This window comes from Meriones unguiculatus, chromosome 19 (genome assembly GCF_030254825.1).
Source record: "Meriones unguiculatus strain TT.TT164.6M chromosome 19, Bangor_MerUng_6.1, whole genome shotgun sequence".
Taxonomy (NCBI): domain Eukaryota; kingdom Metazoa; phylum Chordata; class Mammalia; order Rodentia; family Muridae; genus Meriones; species Meriones unguiculatus.
The window spans coordinates 9322170-9339181 of record NC_083366.1 but is presented as its reverse complement, the minus strand read 5'-3'; the positions used below and the strand labels follow the sequence as shown (position 1 = coordinate 9339181).

The window sequence follows — 17012 nt, the reverse complement described above, 5'->3', positions numbered from 1 at the left end:
CAAGGGACAAGTATCCCCTTGTGTTTACCCCTCTCAGGTGCCCACCCTGCTTCCTTTCTCTACAACAGCAGTAAAGGTAACCCTTTATTAACCAAAAACACCAAAACCAACTCACTCAAGCCCTTTACATTTGCTGGACTCTCTACAACTAACTGTTCCACATGCCAGGCTCTTTTCATTCCTTTAATTTCTGTTCTTATTACTGACAACTTATTCAAATCTCCTCCTTGTTGGAGGAAGGTTGGGCCACACTCATCTTAAATGTGTCATTACATCTGATTCCTTGTGTGTCAGCTGGAAGAGTGATCAGCAGCTGGCTAGTCAAGGATGAACTTTTCTGGGAAACAAACAAACAAACAAAACTTCTTGTGTCTTACTTACATCATAAATGAACAATATAATGTTTCCAGACAGTAATAAGACCAAGAAAGGAACTAAAATGTCTACTAGAACCTTTTGCTTTGTGTTTGCCCCAAAGTCAGAGTAAGAAGCTGATACAAAGTCAGAAAGCAAAGAATATGGATAGAAGACTTGATTTGCATATAATTAATCTACCACAGGCAAAGGTATTGAAGGAGAAGGTAGACCTGGAGACAAAGATATAAAGGAAGAAAGTACAAGAAAGGAAAGAAGAGAAAAAAAACTTAAAATGAAAGAAGCTTCAGAATTGGAAGAGATGGGCAAAAAGTAAAAAAAGAATTGAAATGTATAACCTGGAAATAAATTGCCGAAAAATGCAGGAGCTAAGACACATGAGCCACATGTTCTGCTGTTTATGCACAATATACATTACAGTGAAGCTGGATCACTCCGTTCATGGTAATGCAAGTTTCATACTGAGAACTGGAGAGGAATTAAGTGTGTGAACACCTCAGAATTGTCTGCTAATGCGTCCCTTTACTCAGTGTTAGGAGATGGAAACAGATGACCGATGTCATCAATGAAACGTTAATATTTATTCTAAACTCTTTTTTAAAATGTAGTTTTGTAGGGAGCTGTTACTAGTATGCTTTTCCATTTCTTTTGTTTCTTCAGTAACTTCTGTGTCTATCTTAAATACCAGTAGCGTTATGTTGGAACTTCATCACCTGAAGTATAACATGGGGTACTAATATAATGCATATGTTAGTCAACTTTTTGTCACTAAAACAAGACACCTAACATGATTAACCTATAAAGAAAAATGGGTTATTTTGACTCCTTGTTTTAGAGATTATATTTTTGAGATTGTTTTCTGTAGTCCCAGATGTCTTCAAATTCATAATATAACCTCCAAATAAACTTTAACTTCTAATCCTCTTGCCTCCACCTCCCCAGTGCTGGTTTACAGGCATGAACTACTATGCCCTTTATTTGTGCTAAGGATTGAACCTTGGAAGGGCTCCATGCATGCTAGGTAATCACTTAAGCAGTTACCTATGTTCTCAGTCCCATATTACTTGTTCTGTTCCAGAATTAGATAAAATCTTTGCCTTGGATTTCTGAAGTAGAAATATGGCAGTGCTGAGGAACCCATGGCAGAGCCAAACAGCTGCCTTATTACCATATAGTAAAAGGAAAGAGGATATGTCACAGTCTCCTCAAACTGCAAGCCACAGTTACCTAACAGTATCACATTAGGCTTTATCACTTCTCAATGTTATTTCCCGATAGTACTACCCTGGTCCCCAGCCTGTGACACATAGTCCTTCAGGGGACACATTACATCCAAACTGTAGAAATGCCCACAAAAAAGGGAAGTGATATATTATGAGCACTTAGATTTCCAAGTCAGAAAATAAAATATATAAATATATATTATATGTATTATATTTTATAGAAATATAAAAATACATCACTTTATTGTGCTATGAGTGGGGAATGCTGTTGCAAAATTTGCAGCTCTCGGCCATCACATAAAGGATGGAAGAATATGACTAAAACACATGTAAACAGGGGAAATGTCATTTCCAGTCATGATTTCCAAATGATTCCAGAAAGTTCAGAAATAAGATTACCTGTCAAGATCAACAAAATACCATTTTACAATTTCAGGATGTCACAGGGACAAGTAAGTAAACTGTCTCCATTGTATCTTTCCTCCAATTCAGCTTCCTTTTTTCATATTGTTATGCTATTGACTATGGCTAATACAGTAACATCAGATCAAACATTCTTAAAACAAAACAAAACAAACAAACAAAAAAACCCTTTTGTGTGTGTGTGTGTGTGTGTGTGCGTGCGCGCGCGCCACAGCATAAATGTTAAAATCAGTTGATGACTTTTCAAGAGTTTGTTCTTTCCTTCCTTTTTCTTTAGTGGCAAGATCCCTCTTATTTCCCCTGGATTCTCCTCTTCTGCTGTGGGAGTAGAGGGATTGCAGTTGTTTGCCACTATATCAGGCTTTTTATATGGGTCCAGAAGAAGAAATCTGAGCCATCAGAAAGAAATGCTTGTACCTAACAAGACATTTCCCTGGCCCTTCAAATACAGCTATTACAGAATTATCCAAAAATGGTCCCCAATCTCTTTCTACATGATTTTTTTTGTGTGTGCATTTGTATTTCCCTTCTAAATTCCCTGACATGTTAGTTATTTAATATTGCCTTAATCTTGTTTTTGTGTTTGTGAAACTGATAATAAAGACAGTAATTCTGTTCAGTGGAATCTTTCCTTAATCCAAGAGAATAGCCTCAAAGAGGTTCTCATTTGTAACTGATAAATCAAGTCTCATCTATGATCGGTATTTGCTAGGCTTTCAGCTGAAAATATTAGAAATTTGTGCCATCTTCTGAGCTTTGGCTTCCTTAGGGTTCAATTTTAGGCTATGAGACCTGAGACAAACCGTGTCACCTCATAAGTTTTCCCAGGCGCTTCCATTAAAACAGCCACTTAGAACAACTATTATTGCACGTGATTGACTTAATTATAGCTTTAACAAGTTGTGTATTATGTGACTAATATAATCACCAGTGATGGTGTGATTAATATATGTTATGCAATACACTTATTTTTATAGGTTTTTATATTTATAGGACCATTTATAAATAGTTTTTAAAACTCCATAAAATTATGTATGAAAACAAATCATAAAAGAATTCCTGTTAAGGAAATTATAGCCAAGGCTAGTGCCTTGGTTTGCTTGTGTGTGTGATAATTCCATAGTTCCTAACATCAATTATATTTCCAAGAATTTATTTCTATCATGATCAGATTTTCAAATACGTGACTAGAGGATACCTTGTTCCTTTATCTCATGGGTAGCAAGAACCTGATGTGATTTGAGACATTGTCATCTACTTTCTGTGATTTTCCATGTTTGCTCTCTAGCCTCTCATCTCTATTATTTGATTTTATTCATTGAACATGAACACTTCTCCCTGAGTGCTGTTCTTACCTAATACACAGAAATCTGTTGTTCTTTTCTAGATCCCTGTCTTGGTCACACAGATAAGTTCCACCAACCATCCAGTGAAAGTCGGATTGTCTGATGCATTTGTCGTTGTCCACAGGATCCAGCAAATCCCCAGTAGGTAGAAGAAGAGTAATTAAAAGTTGATCTTCTATGAGGGTCAGTTCTAAGGATATTGACCTCACACAGGTGAACTGTAGAAGCTAACTGCTGCTTGTTAATTCTATTATGTGATTTACGTTAGTGACTCAGGCTGGGTTTGTCCAACTACATTACTTCTGAATTGATAAACTTAGTGGAAGAGAAAAAAACAAGGCCTATCCAAGGACATTTGACTGTGGCTGTTTTGGTGCTCTTTGGCATATATGCTCAGTTAGGCAGAAAGCAGGTGGCTCCGTGACTTGATTGGCTAAAGCACCGTCTCATACGCAGGCAGAGAGGTCTCTAATAACAACAATAAAGACAAAATGGTTATAAACAGCGACAAATCATTTAGTTGATAGCCCTAAAACTTTTTATGTTTATTAATTTTAAATAATTTTATGAGGAAAAAAGGTTATGTCATTTTATATTTGACACATTTGATCAAACCAGGGAATTTAAGCTAAAAAATGTAGATGTAACTGTATCTGCCAAGGAAGACTTGTCTCTCACTTTTGTTTATATTATTTTTGTTGATGTTTGTAATTTGTAGAGTTAAAAAAAACATTCATCATTTGCCTAGTTGCTCATGGATTCTGAAGAGCATAATGTTGCTGTGACTTTACTTAGAAGGAGAGCATGTGCTTAGCACGTGCCAAGGGCCCTGCATTTATCACAGAATCAAAGGAAGAAAGAGAAGAGAACGTTCAAGTACTGGCTGTATTCTGTGAGGTTCTGACCACCTTCTGAATGTTTTAAGCATCCTCTACTTTACTGCCAAAGTAATCCTGACAAATGCTTCAGGATGCTAATCCTGAGTATTTGTTTGCTCCCTTAAATATATTTACTTAAGCCAATACATTTAGAGAGTGGATCGTGTACTTCCCCATTTTCAAGTTCTTCCTTTATTTCATTAGGGGTAGACAGTCTATCACATACCTAAACTGCTTGGGATGGATTTGAGATGATTCTGTTTAATTATGTCCTCTCTCAATTGCAAGAAGTAAATGAAACTTTCCAAAGCAAGAGTGTGGCTGCTGACTGCCAGGGTTCTCTTGGCATAGGATGGCGTTGTGATAGTGACACTTCTACTTGGTGAAGAACATTTGTGCCCTCCATCGGGTTTCTCCTTGTTATCACAGACTGCACTAGGTAATAGTCAAGCAAATGTTTAAATCAAGGGAGATTTTTCAGAAACTTAATTGTGCTGAGAACAAAGCAAAGATACATTAGTGTGTGTGAGGCTGCATGGAGGCCGCCTGACAGAACTCTTAAGAGGCAAAGCCCAGGAGAGCCAAGGTCAGCTTCTGTTTGAGGAGGAACATTCCAACATTCTTCCTTTCAGGGGAGTTTAATCAGGCATGACTTGAGTCAGTTATTCAACAAGAAATAAAAGGAAATGCAGGCTTTGGTTTATTTGTTGTTGTTTTTCCATTTGTGGAAGATGGTTTAGATGCCACTTGCTCAGAACACACTTTATCCCTTGCTGCTGTTCTGAGACATGTTTTATAGAGACTGAACCCACCAAAGAACAAAATAAGTTTTATATTCTGTAAAATGTCTTTTAATATCTAATATTGTGTTTGTGTTTTCATATAGTTGTGTTTAGAATTTGGGGCTCTAAAATATGATTTAGGTAGTTTGGCCATGTTGTGAAGGGATAATTTTAGAGGAAAGAATTCTCTAAAATATAAATTGCATTAAATAAATTGGTCAAAATCATGTGAATCTTGAAAGCATATTATATTATGCTGCTTGGACTCAGTATGCAGTCCACAAACATTACTGAGGCTTGGAGTTCAAAACTGATCTCTTGTCAGTAAGCTGCATGGTTAGAATCACATCCACAGCTCTTGCTGACCTTACTATTGACTCTCCAGAAAAAAAATAATAGCCAAGAAGAAATGGAGCAATCAAAAATGAGAAAATCATGAAATATTCAAGCAAATGGTGGGATCTAGAAAAGATCATTCTGAGTGAGGTATCCCAGAAGGAGAAAGACACACATGGTATATACTCACTTATTTAGATTTATAAGATATGATAAACATAATGAGATCTATACACCTTAAGAAGATAAACAAGAAAGAGGACCCGGGGTAAGATGATTAATCCTCACTTTGAAAGACAAATGGGATGTGCATTGGGCGTAGGAGAAAACAAGTGACAGAACAGGAGCCTACCATAGAGGGCCCCTGAAAGACTCTACCTAGCAATGTATCAAAGCAGATACTAAGACTCATAACCAAACCTTCGGCAGAGTGCAGGGAATCATATGAAAGAAGGGGGAGTTAGTATGACGTGGAAAGAATAGGAGCTCCACAAGGACCAAATATATCTGGGCACAAGGATCTTTTCTGAGACTGACACTCCACCAGGGACCATGTATGGATATAACCTAGAACCTCTGCTCAGATGTAGCCTGTGGTAGCTCAGTAACCAATTGGTTTCCCATAGTAAGGGGAGCAGGGACTATTTCTGACAGGAACTCAATGACAGGCTTTTTGACCTCCCCACCTTCCAAGGGAGGAGCAGTCCTGCTAGCACCACAGAGGAGGACTTTGCAGCCAGTTCTGAAGATACCTGATAAAGCAGGGTCAGATGAAAGGGGAGGAGGTCCTCCCCAATCAGTAGACTTGGAAAGGGGCAGAGAGGAGATGAGGGAGGGAGGGGTTGGGAAGGAATGAAGGAACAGGATACAGCTGGGATACAGAGTTAATAAAATGTAACTAATAATAAAAAAAAGAAAAAAGAATTGGAGTCTCTAATGCTCCCGTCCTGATGATGAATCCATACTGAAAGAAGACAGTTGGAACTGATGAGATCTACTTCAGAATCATTCCAGCGACAATAAAATGTTAACCTCTCTAAGAATTTGTTCCCAAGTTATAGAGTACACCGGTGCATCTCATGGGCACCTGTAAGAAGGAGTGCATATTTCCATTTAATGATCAACTGAAAGAGAAAAATATAGATCTTTTAATGAGAGAATATAGAATAACCCATATAATTGAATTTTTGTTACTTCTTTTCTCACTGAGTGTATTTTGAATGTAATGATTACTATATGAAGTAATGGATAGCTTCCTTCATTCAATAATTATGTTAACTTTCTCTTTAGTGATTGGTTGTAGATGTTGCTTCTCATATTAACATTTGCCAATAACATTTGTTTGCTTCTCCCTCCTCCAACTTAGTACTGTGAATTTCAGTTTTAACTTCTGGGTGCTGATCTTCATCCAGCCTTACTGTCTCTCTGCCCTCTGAGCTTAACAAAGAATGCATTTCCTGAAACAGAAGTAGAATATTCACAATACTATGTGGGTTTTTGAAAAACAAAACAAAAACAAAGAAACTTAAAACTGTGTAACTCAATAATGAGAAAGTTATTTTAACACACAAACAAAATTTTAGCAAAAGAAACTTAGCTGCACAGATGCTGAGCTGACCTAAAGTTTTCTACCACAAGTCACGAGAGGGCCAGTTTACAAATCCCCTCGGATATCTCAAACTGTGCTTCTCACCAACAAGGTTATGTGGCAGTTTCATGACGTAAACTCTTTCTCATCAGCAATTCCTATGCCAAATGTGTTGACCTTGCTCAAGCTACACTGTGACTTTGCTCTATCGCTATACTGCACTGCTCAATAAAGACACTAGGTCGTGTTCAGAAAAAAACAAAACAACAACAACAACAACAAAAAACAACTTTAATTCATATAGCAAAATGTCTCAAAGTTCCTATCTTGTATTTGAACTCTGGAAGACATTGGCACAAGTTTTGACACAGGTTCACTGTTTTCCCAAGTTTGTAGACATAAGATCATTTCGAAGGATTTAGTCAAGATTACTAAGAATGAGACTAAAACAATCTTAGTAAGCATAAACAGAGTTTTGTTTATTTAATATTAAAAATAGCTTTAGCTTTATAACAGCACACTGATCAAAAATGTTTTCTGTTTTGTTCATCAGGTTCTGGACTTGACAATGAGCTTACTATCTAAATGTGACAAACATAGACTTCTCTGTGGCTGCTTAACCTTAGGCACTGAATTTTAAATTATAATTAATTAATTAATTAATCTTAATCACTTATGAATTAAATATGATTAATGTTGAATGTTCAAGTAGAGGTGTACTTGTTCAAAAGTAAATTTTGATAATAATAATTTAATAATTATTTTAATTTTACTAATAATTTTAATAATATTAATTTATAATTTTCATTTGATAGAAGGGAAAAATCATTGTAATTTAACAGTTAATCATTGTAATTTAACAGTTGTAACTTCTAATGTAATATTAAAATCATTAAAACACAAATTATAATTTAATTTTTTTCTTCGAAATTATTTCAAAGAACACATTTCAAGTGCTTCCAGAAGAGCCTAGTTTATTATATCAGAGTCATCAGTCTTTGCATTCATTTAGGCCAGATGAGTCTATAAATCTCCAGTGAATGGTGTAAGCTGATCTCTATTCTGTCCAAGTGCAAAGCCCTTCAAAATTATTCATTCTGCCGAATGTAAAATTGCTTCCCTTTGCAACACCATTTCATTAGCTACTTTGATTCTCAGGACTTCAGTAGCTTACCAAATGCTCAATGAAAAAAATAAATACAAAAGCAAGCTCTCTTTTATAAAATGCCCTCTTACTAAAGGGCCTTGTGCAAAATGATATTTTATTTAAATTCATACATTATTGATGTTCCTTCTTTGGTTGGTATTGACGAGTTTTTGGAAATGTCTTTAGACATTTCTGTGTGAGAGAGAGAGAAAGAGAGAGAGCACATGTGTGTGTGTGGGGGGGGATCCTGGTGAGGATCACCTGACACCTCTTTGTGGCTGACTGTGATGCTGCAGATGCTCAAAGAACTGTATGGTTCCTTGAAGCCCGTACCATCGACTATACAACTAAATGGCCCATTCTGTGTCTGGGTGTGTTTCAGTCTGTGTCTGCAGCAGGAGAGTGAGCTAGGGGCACATCCCTGTGTGCCTATTCAGAGACCAGAACAGAGATCCTGTGTGTCTTCCTTCGTCACTCTCTGCCTTATTTCCTTGAAGGAGAGTCTGTCACTGAACCAGAAGTTTTGCACTTCCTACAGGCTTGTTAGCCAGCAGCTCGGGGATTTGCCCGTGTGCACACTCCCTGCAAAGGCTGGCTGGCAGCCTCGTCCAGCCTTTCCTAGTGGTGAGGGTTCAAACGTATCATTTGTGAACTGAGCAGGTGCTCATGCACTAACCAATCCCCCAACCCACTGAGGTGAAAAAAACTAATAATAATAAAAAAATAGAACTCAGGATTCTTTGGAGATTAGAAACCACTGATTTATAAAATTTAACACATTTGAGAATTTTTCTCCGGATGCTATGAGCAGGAATGCTCTCCCTCAGGAACTGTGGTTAAGTTATTTCATTTAAATTTTGTGCATTCATTGGCTTTTCATAAGTGCCCACATATGTCAAGAAAAAACAAGCTTCTATTTACTTAAATTGTTTCTTGATTTATTCAAAGTAGCCAACTTATGTCGTGTCTAATATAAAATCCTAGGCACCACAGAAAGAACTTTAACACAAGATTTATATGCAAGACATTTGAGCATTCATTTGTTCAGTGAGCACTTGCGAGGAGGCCCATTAGGACAGGAGTAATTGAGGTAAGTGAGCTCCAGTCAGCGTAAAGTGCTTTTATAGCACTCAACCAGTGAAAGTGAGCTCATCTTCGCAGACCCTTTCCAGTAGTCGTCTTACTCCATAAAGCATGGCACGTGCTCAGGCCAGGCTTCAAAGCCAGTCGTTGCTGAAATTTGCTAACCAATGAGAACTGGGTTTGTTTTCTTTAATTATAACTTGATACCATATCTTTTTTACTTTCCTACTTTGTATTTGCCTCAAATTTATATCGTCTTTATTAATTGCTTCCCTCGCCTATCCCATAACAAATACCTGTTTTCTTTATACCTACCCGCTATGCAGGGAACATTGTAATTTTAATCGGTTCTGGTTAACCTGCATTTATAAACATGCTGGCATATTAATTTTCCCAACTGAATATTGATATTGGAAACTTCCTTGTCAGTGCAGTTTGTACCACTGTGGTGAAGGCCAGACATCTAAACGATTGAGCCCAAATGCTCTCCACTTTTTTGGCTGGGCTTGTTTGGTTCAACACTTGATTCTAAATGTGAAGAAAGCATACTCCATTCTGCCAATTTTCAATTAACGAAAACGTCACCTCCCTTTTTTCTTCCTCTCTGAAAGAAAAAAATATAATGAATAGCATGAGATTTAATGACATAAGATTTAATGAAGTTTCAAATGGGTATTACACAATCTTTTCCTAACCATGGGAACAGGGAGATATACTTTTCTAGGGCCCAAAGAGCCATGTTAGCTGTGAGGACTCCATGCTGCCCTCCGCTCACAACCTCAGTTCTAATTCTCTGGATGGATGATTCCTGAAGGGAGTCAGGAAATGAAGCATGTTGGGGCATCTGGAGGCTGGACGGGGAAAGGACTGGGAAAGGGTGTGGTTATTTTTCCATAGGGATGCTTTCATTTACATAGGGGAACTTGAGGAAATGTGATCCTTAGGCTTCAGCGAGGGAATGAATAATGAAGAAGCACAAGAGATACAGTGAGCACTTCTTGGCCCACTAAGTTTATGCTGCTTCATCTAATGTGTGACTGATGTTTTCTAGAATTGCAACAGAATTAGAAAAGATAAAGTTTATAGGTAGCACATTAAAATGTTTTTTTTCTATATGCTTTGTTTTGCAACTCCAACAAGCTAAGTCCTTTACCATATCTTTGGGTATGGAGCTTGTAACAGTTGTAATAGCATCCTGTTTTTCCTTAATTTTTTGTTTACTTTTCCTGGTCTTCATGCTGAGAATGAATCTTGTGATGTACATGAGCTACTGTTTACTTTAAAGTTACTGGTTACCTGGTCCTGAAAGCTGGGATCAATTTAGACTAGAAAACAAATAGGATATAATCATTTGGAGCCAGCCATTAAGCATGGACAACCAAATAAGGAAATGGTAGTAAATATGTGTCTGACCATTCAAAGGACTAGGATATTTAATAAATATAAGGATAGGACAATGCAGGAAATTACCATTATCTTATGTCATGAATATTTGCCTTTAAGGCAGGCAAGAAAAGAAGCAGAATCAAGTTAGTCCACTGAGTGCGGATATAGAGGATAGGATTCTTAGAGTTTCAGTGTGAATGAACATACTGTCCCTACCCTGTGGGTGATCAGATGTTCTCAAACCAGCAGTTCAACATGTGAACATTGAATCATATCACCAGAATATCTTGATCACTGGACTGTATTTTCTCTGAGTGTTACTCTATGAAGGCTTATTTTATTTTGTTTTCTAATTTGTAAAAGTCATCCATTTACGAATGTTGTAATCAATCTTTTTTAAGTTATAGAAAAGTAATTGAAGTAATAATCATTTGTTTATTATTTATTGCTTATTATTTATAGTTTATTATTGTGGCTCATTTTCTTGTAGACACATGAGCTAAATACATTTCTGAAGTCATACAAAAGCTTCCAGGTTTGGCAGGGCCAACCAGTGAATAAATTCCTAATGACTTGTTTTTTAACAAAGTTGTCTCTGAAATATGACAGAAGCAACCATTTGGAAGCTGTCAGACTGGCGGGTCACCAAACAAAATGATTCTCATTAATTTTAGCCTTGTTAAATTCATCTCCTCCCAATAGTTGGTACACTAGTCAGGCAATTGAACCAGCATAGAAAATGGTGTCTCCTTCCCTCTACTGTATACACCCTGTCAACAACTAATCCTCAGGGCTTCCTACTTATTGCTACTAGCTGAGGTTTTCCAAATATAATATGGCATAACAGTGTGCTAATATGGTAAAAATCAGCTAAGATGATGACCAATTTTCCAAACTTTGCTGAAAAGACCTTAGAACCTTCATCCTAATAATTGTACTAAAAGACCTTGTTTTTTATTTACTTCTAGAAACTAAACTGTGCAAAACAGACAGAAAAGAAATATACTAGGAACTTATTCTCTACCTAGATGAAGGGAAATAATGAACAGTAATTTTCTTTTCTTCAAAAGTTAAAGACAAAAGAAGATCCTCTGTTTCCTTATTTCAAGGAAACTGTTATCAGGAAATCATTATTTTTTTCTAATGACTGAGGAAGTTTACCCTTCCTTAATTATTAATGATTAAGGAGAATATATGATTATTTCAATGAGACAAAATATTAGTTGGTTTCTTTAAACATTGTTTACAGTCTTATGAACATGAAGAGCTTTCCAGTGAATGACACAATGAACACAAGATTATATACTTTTGCACATAAGATAACTTCAAGCTAAACCTATCCAGTGAAGAGACTGATAGCTACAAAGTTAAATCCCCATATCATGTACATATATAACCAGACATGTTCTATTTTCAGTGATGTGGAAGTTCAGATTGAGATTTAACACACTTCCCTGAGTTAGCAGGCCTCTAACTCACTGTAACACGTGTGCAACCACAGAGGACCCTTGATAGATTTCCCAAGTTTGAGGGATTTGACACATAGAATCACAGTGATAAGATGGCAGTTTCTCCCAGAATAAAGCTACACGGCTTTTTCAGGCACAGTTAGCACTTCTATGTCTATTGTTTCATATGCTCTTGTTTATAACTGGAGAAATATTCAAAGCTGATTTTTCTTTACTTGTTATTTTTATAGATGTGCGAAGAAGAACAATTTATGAATATCACCGAGTAGAACTACAGATGTCAAAAATTACCAACATCTCAGCTGTGGAGATGACCCCACTCCCTAGTAAGTTAACTGAAGATAGTGAGATGGAAAAAATACTTTCATATTGACAATTGATTTGTTTACTACGTTGTGTTCAGTGTTCAGATCTAATCGTGCTTGTCAAGCGTGAATAGCCTGACCCTGGCTGTGTATAGGGTGGGTGGTGATGTTTGCTTGGGATAAGCAGTCTCTCCCCTTCCCACTGTCAATTAGTGCTGATGAGTCTGTTCTCTCCTGTTTCTTAGCATGTCTCCAGTTCAATGGTTGTGGCCCTTGTGTATCCTCTCAGATTGGCTTCAACTGCAGTTGGTGTAATAAACTTCAAAGGTAAAAGAATAATTTATAGACATCATATTTTTATGAAAAAGGCTTGTTCTCTATGCCCACGGAGTTATAAGTTTTTTCGGGTGTATAGATCATGTATGCATTGATTGCATTGGTGTGAACACATACGTGTGTGTGCATATATACGTTAGATGTGAACATATAACATATAGGTATAGTTAGAATGAAGTGGAAAACCAATATACTTGGAAAAGGAGATTTCAATATATTCTTTTGTCAGCTACTTAAAATGACTAAGAACCTCCAAAGTCTATAAGGCCAGAATAAGTCATATATTTATAATTCTCTATAGGGCTTAACATACATCATGATGTAGGTGCTGAGCCTCGGATGGATAATTTCAGCCCTTATTCTACAGAAACCATAGCATGAACTATGTTTTCCACAGCAGGGATATATTGCAGTAATCAAATGCACATTCTTAAGTTTTTCCTATCCAGTAGCTGAAAGGCCATCAGTCAACATTACTGATGTAGGCTGAGGGTGATATTACCTGACCTTCCTGTGATAGGAACGTGTATGTGGCCTTGGCCTTGTGCTGCAGTTGACTTAGGGACTTAAGATGCACCGTTTACTTGTGTCAAAAATATATACTGGTTTCCTTCCGTGATAAAGTAGATTGTTGAGTCTCGGGAGTTTTACATAAACTGAAGAGTGTGAGAGAAATATGACAGTAAGAGCAGATTGCTGTTCCTCGAGATGATGGATGGACACACTTCCACCAAAAATAGTGAATAAATTAGTGAAGGTGAGCTGACTCAAGGGGGAACCAGCTCAGTGAATTGTGCTGCTTCTGGGAATGCAAAATTCATTAGTTAAAGATCTTTAGAAGAACGGAATAAGTAAAATGGAAAACTATTAAGTGCACTTACACAATATAATCTAGGTAGTTCAGCTATGGCTGTCTAAGATAAACGGGCTGAGAGTCTAGTAGGTCTATGCCCACAAAGCTGAATGTCCCAGTAATCCCAGTATGAGTCTGAAGGTCTAGAAAACTCCTGGAGAGCAGCTGCTCCTTATTTATGATGGAAGGAAAAAGAAGCTTGGGTTTGATGGTTACAACAGAAGTAACAATGGGATCTATACCTCACCATAATACCCGAGGTTAAGCAGGCAAGCAACCATGGTTTTAATAGGACCCTAAGTGCTACACAGTGTGGAGAAGAGTCATCGTCCCTCTTGTTCTGGGAATACCTGGAGGTGTGTCTCTTAGTTGATTCCAAATCCAGCCAAATGCGAACTGAGAGCATCCCTCACAGGGCACATGGCTGTGGAAGATTTAACACAGATGACTCTTAAGAAGTCACTTTGTCAGTGACTGTTGTTTGTTCAACCATTGTGCTCAACATATGTCCAAGGCTTGAAGCACAGCAATGAAGAACATGAACAGGATCCCTGCACTCACACAGAGTTACAGTCTCCATCATTTGGAATCTATAAACTGTCATCTTCTCCCTCCAGCTAGGGATTCTCAGTGCCTTGCCACCTTAGAGGACATGCACTGTCTCCTCATCTACCTGCTGCAGCATTTCTGTCATGTTTAAGGCGCGTTAAAGGATGTGGTAAATGTTACTGAAGGAATAAAGATAGAACGCAAATTTCTTTCATAAAAATAGGAAACATTTTTGACTGAATAACTTGCGAGTAACTGCTGCAGTGCTGCAGCCGTTGCAGTTCCTGAGAGCCTTAGTTTCGTTTTCAAGTGAACGTGCTGTGCCAGCCATTTCCATTGGGAAAAGAATTTCAACAAGGAGAAGGAAAGCAGGCAGTTAGCATTTTTCAAAGCAGATTTTAACTGTGCTTTATACTCAGAGTGGGCAGAAGTGCAATGAATCAAGGATTGATGGTTATATATGTATTTACTAAGATTTTGTAAAGATCACATGCATTATCAGGAATCATTCCAAATCTATTTAGATACTGACCTCTGAAGTGAAAAATGCTAAAGGAATTGAATGAAAGATGTCATCAGCTGTCTTCATAGCTAGTTCAAGATCAAGTTCATTGACTACCATACGGAGCCATTCCTGTTAGGGTGAGGCTACTATGCTCCTTTGTTCAAATCCTTTGCAGGCACACTAAAGGTGAAGGGCATGTATATTTCCCTTTCTCGCTGGTATCTGGGAATACCTTGATATTATATTATTGATACGCTATGATTAGTGTTGGATGAAGAAATCAGGTAGAGGTCACCTAGGACAAGAGGCTCTCCAGTGCTAACGCCAGAAATGCTGAGGAAAACCAGTACACGCTGGTGACCCTTAGCAGCATGCGATGGTTTTGTTTGGGTTTGCTATTTGGAGTAAGGCCTTACTCTGTAACCCAGGGTAGCCTTGAACACTTCATCCTCCTGCCTCAATTTTCCACATAGTATGATGACAGGCATGTATGAGTCTTGGATAATTAGAATATCTGCCTGAAAAAAAAAACTGTTAAAGAAAGTGAACATTTTGAAGACTCACCTAGAAACATACCTAATGCTAAGCAGTTTTGAAAATATGTGCATTCTGTAGAAATACGCACTCTAACGTTGAAGAAAGCAATATTTTTCATGTTTCCATTATATATTTATTTCTTGATGGACATACTGGATAGCTCTATTTCCTTGCTGTTGTAAATCATGAAACCAACAATAATTGTACATCTGTACACGCATTAGGATGTACCGTCCCCTGGTTGTATGGTTAAGAGTGCTACGGCTAGCTTGTGATATTTCTATTTTCAATTTTTTAATTAATTAATTAATTAATTTATTTATTACCATGTATTCACTTTGTATCCCCGCTGCAGCCCCCTCTCTTGTCTCCTCCCAGTCCCACACATTATGCCCTTTCCTTAGTCCTCTGATAAAGGAGGTCCTCCTCCCCTTCTATCTGACCCTAGTTTATCAGGTCTCATCAAGGCTGACTGCATCACCTTCCTCTGTGGACTGGCAAGGCTGCACTCCCTCCCCAGGAGAGAGTTTGTTCAGCCCTTAAAATCTAGGCTCACAACCAAAAATATAAAAAAGCAATGTTTTTAGCCAAAGCATGCCTGCAAGTTGAAATCTGATTATACTGATAGAATTTCTATTTTGTTGAGAGATTTATCAGCCTGATAGCGTACGTAAGAGTTTATGGATATTATATTTAAGAGCATATTTTCAGAAGAGTGTATTGGCAAAGGAAGCGCAGGTGCTTGGCTAAGTTACTTCCTCTTGGCTTCTGCCCTGGTAAGGGTTAAGTTTGGACACTGAATTTTAATCTGTGTGACATCCAGCTTTGGGTCTCAGTAGCTCACCTGGTCTGCTGGCATCTGACAGGTGAATGTATTAAGCAAGATAATTTTAAACTTGTACATCATTGATGCTGCAAGAAAAATAGTAATTTTTTTTTAAACTGGCAGGGCCAAAATATAGAGAAGAGTCACAATATGCGCAAGGCTCCAGCAGATTCCTTTATTAACAGCACAGTAAGTGTGACTGGTAGTGATTCATAGGGTTCACTGCTGACTGCTACCAATGCAAGCATGTGTTTTAACATGTTACTGGCTATTGTTCTGCGGAATACGGAACACAGATTCAGTTTTAACGCTGGGGAACCCAGTTATATACATTCCAAAATTTGTCTCATTAATTGGTTTAACTATGGCTCATTGCACTTATATTGGAGTTAATTTCCCCCTGCATTTTACTAATTTCTCCTTAGACCTGTTAGCTTCCAGACTTTGCTTCGCTATCTAGCATTATTTCCCCAGACTTTGCTGCTTTTATGAAAAAAAAAAAATAGCAAAACAGGAGACATGTTAGATTAAGTAGCACGAATCTCGCCAATTTTTTATCCCAGCATTCTTTCTTGCATATACTCACTTAGACTAGACTGATGGTTAGTTATTAGTAGTTACTCAACTCTCAAACTGAACTTCCTCAACAACAAAAAAAAAAAGATAATTTTAATGTCTTGGTTTATTTCTATTAATTCCCATGTTTGGGAAGCAAGATGTGTGCATTGCTGGCCCAAGGTCTAAGAATATTTGCATTACAGGCACAATAAGGATATCTGATTTTGAAAGAACTTAGTGAAGATACTTAGCCCATGTTTTTCTAGGTAGGAATGTGTTGAGAGAACTTGAATTAATCATTTTAATTTTAGCATATATCATCATACATTCAAGAATAAAGTCTTTGCTGAAGTTACTATCCAAGACCATTCATTGACCTGGACAGCTGGAAAGAAAAGGATAGGGGAATGTAGACATGGAGGGAGGAAGGAGGGAAAAGGAGCGGAGGAGAAAGGGGGAGAGAGAGATTCAATCCACTAACAGAATTTATGTTTTTGGTATGGGGAA

General features: G+C 37.5%; 1 protein-coding gene across 1 annotated transcript in view; it reads left to right on the top strand.

Moving 5' to 3' along the window:
* The window catches only part of Plxdc2 (plexin domain containing 2), a 434652-nt gene that overhangs the window by 323742 nt on the left and 93898 nt on the right, over positions 1-17012 (top strand). Inside the window, exons 7-9 of the mRNA XM_060372593.1 lie at positions 3409-3508; positions 12267-12362; positions 12587-12668. Coding sequence (XP_060228576.1) covers positions 3409-3508; positions 12267-12362; positions 12587-12668 — 278 coding nt within the window. The remainder of the gene's footprint in view (positions 1-3408; positions 3509-12266; positions 12363-12586; positions 12669-17012) is intronic.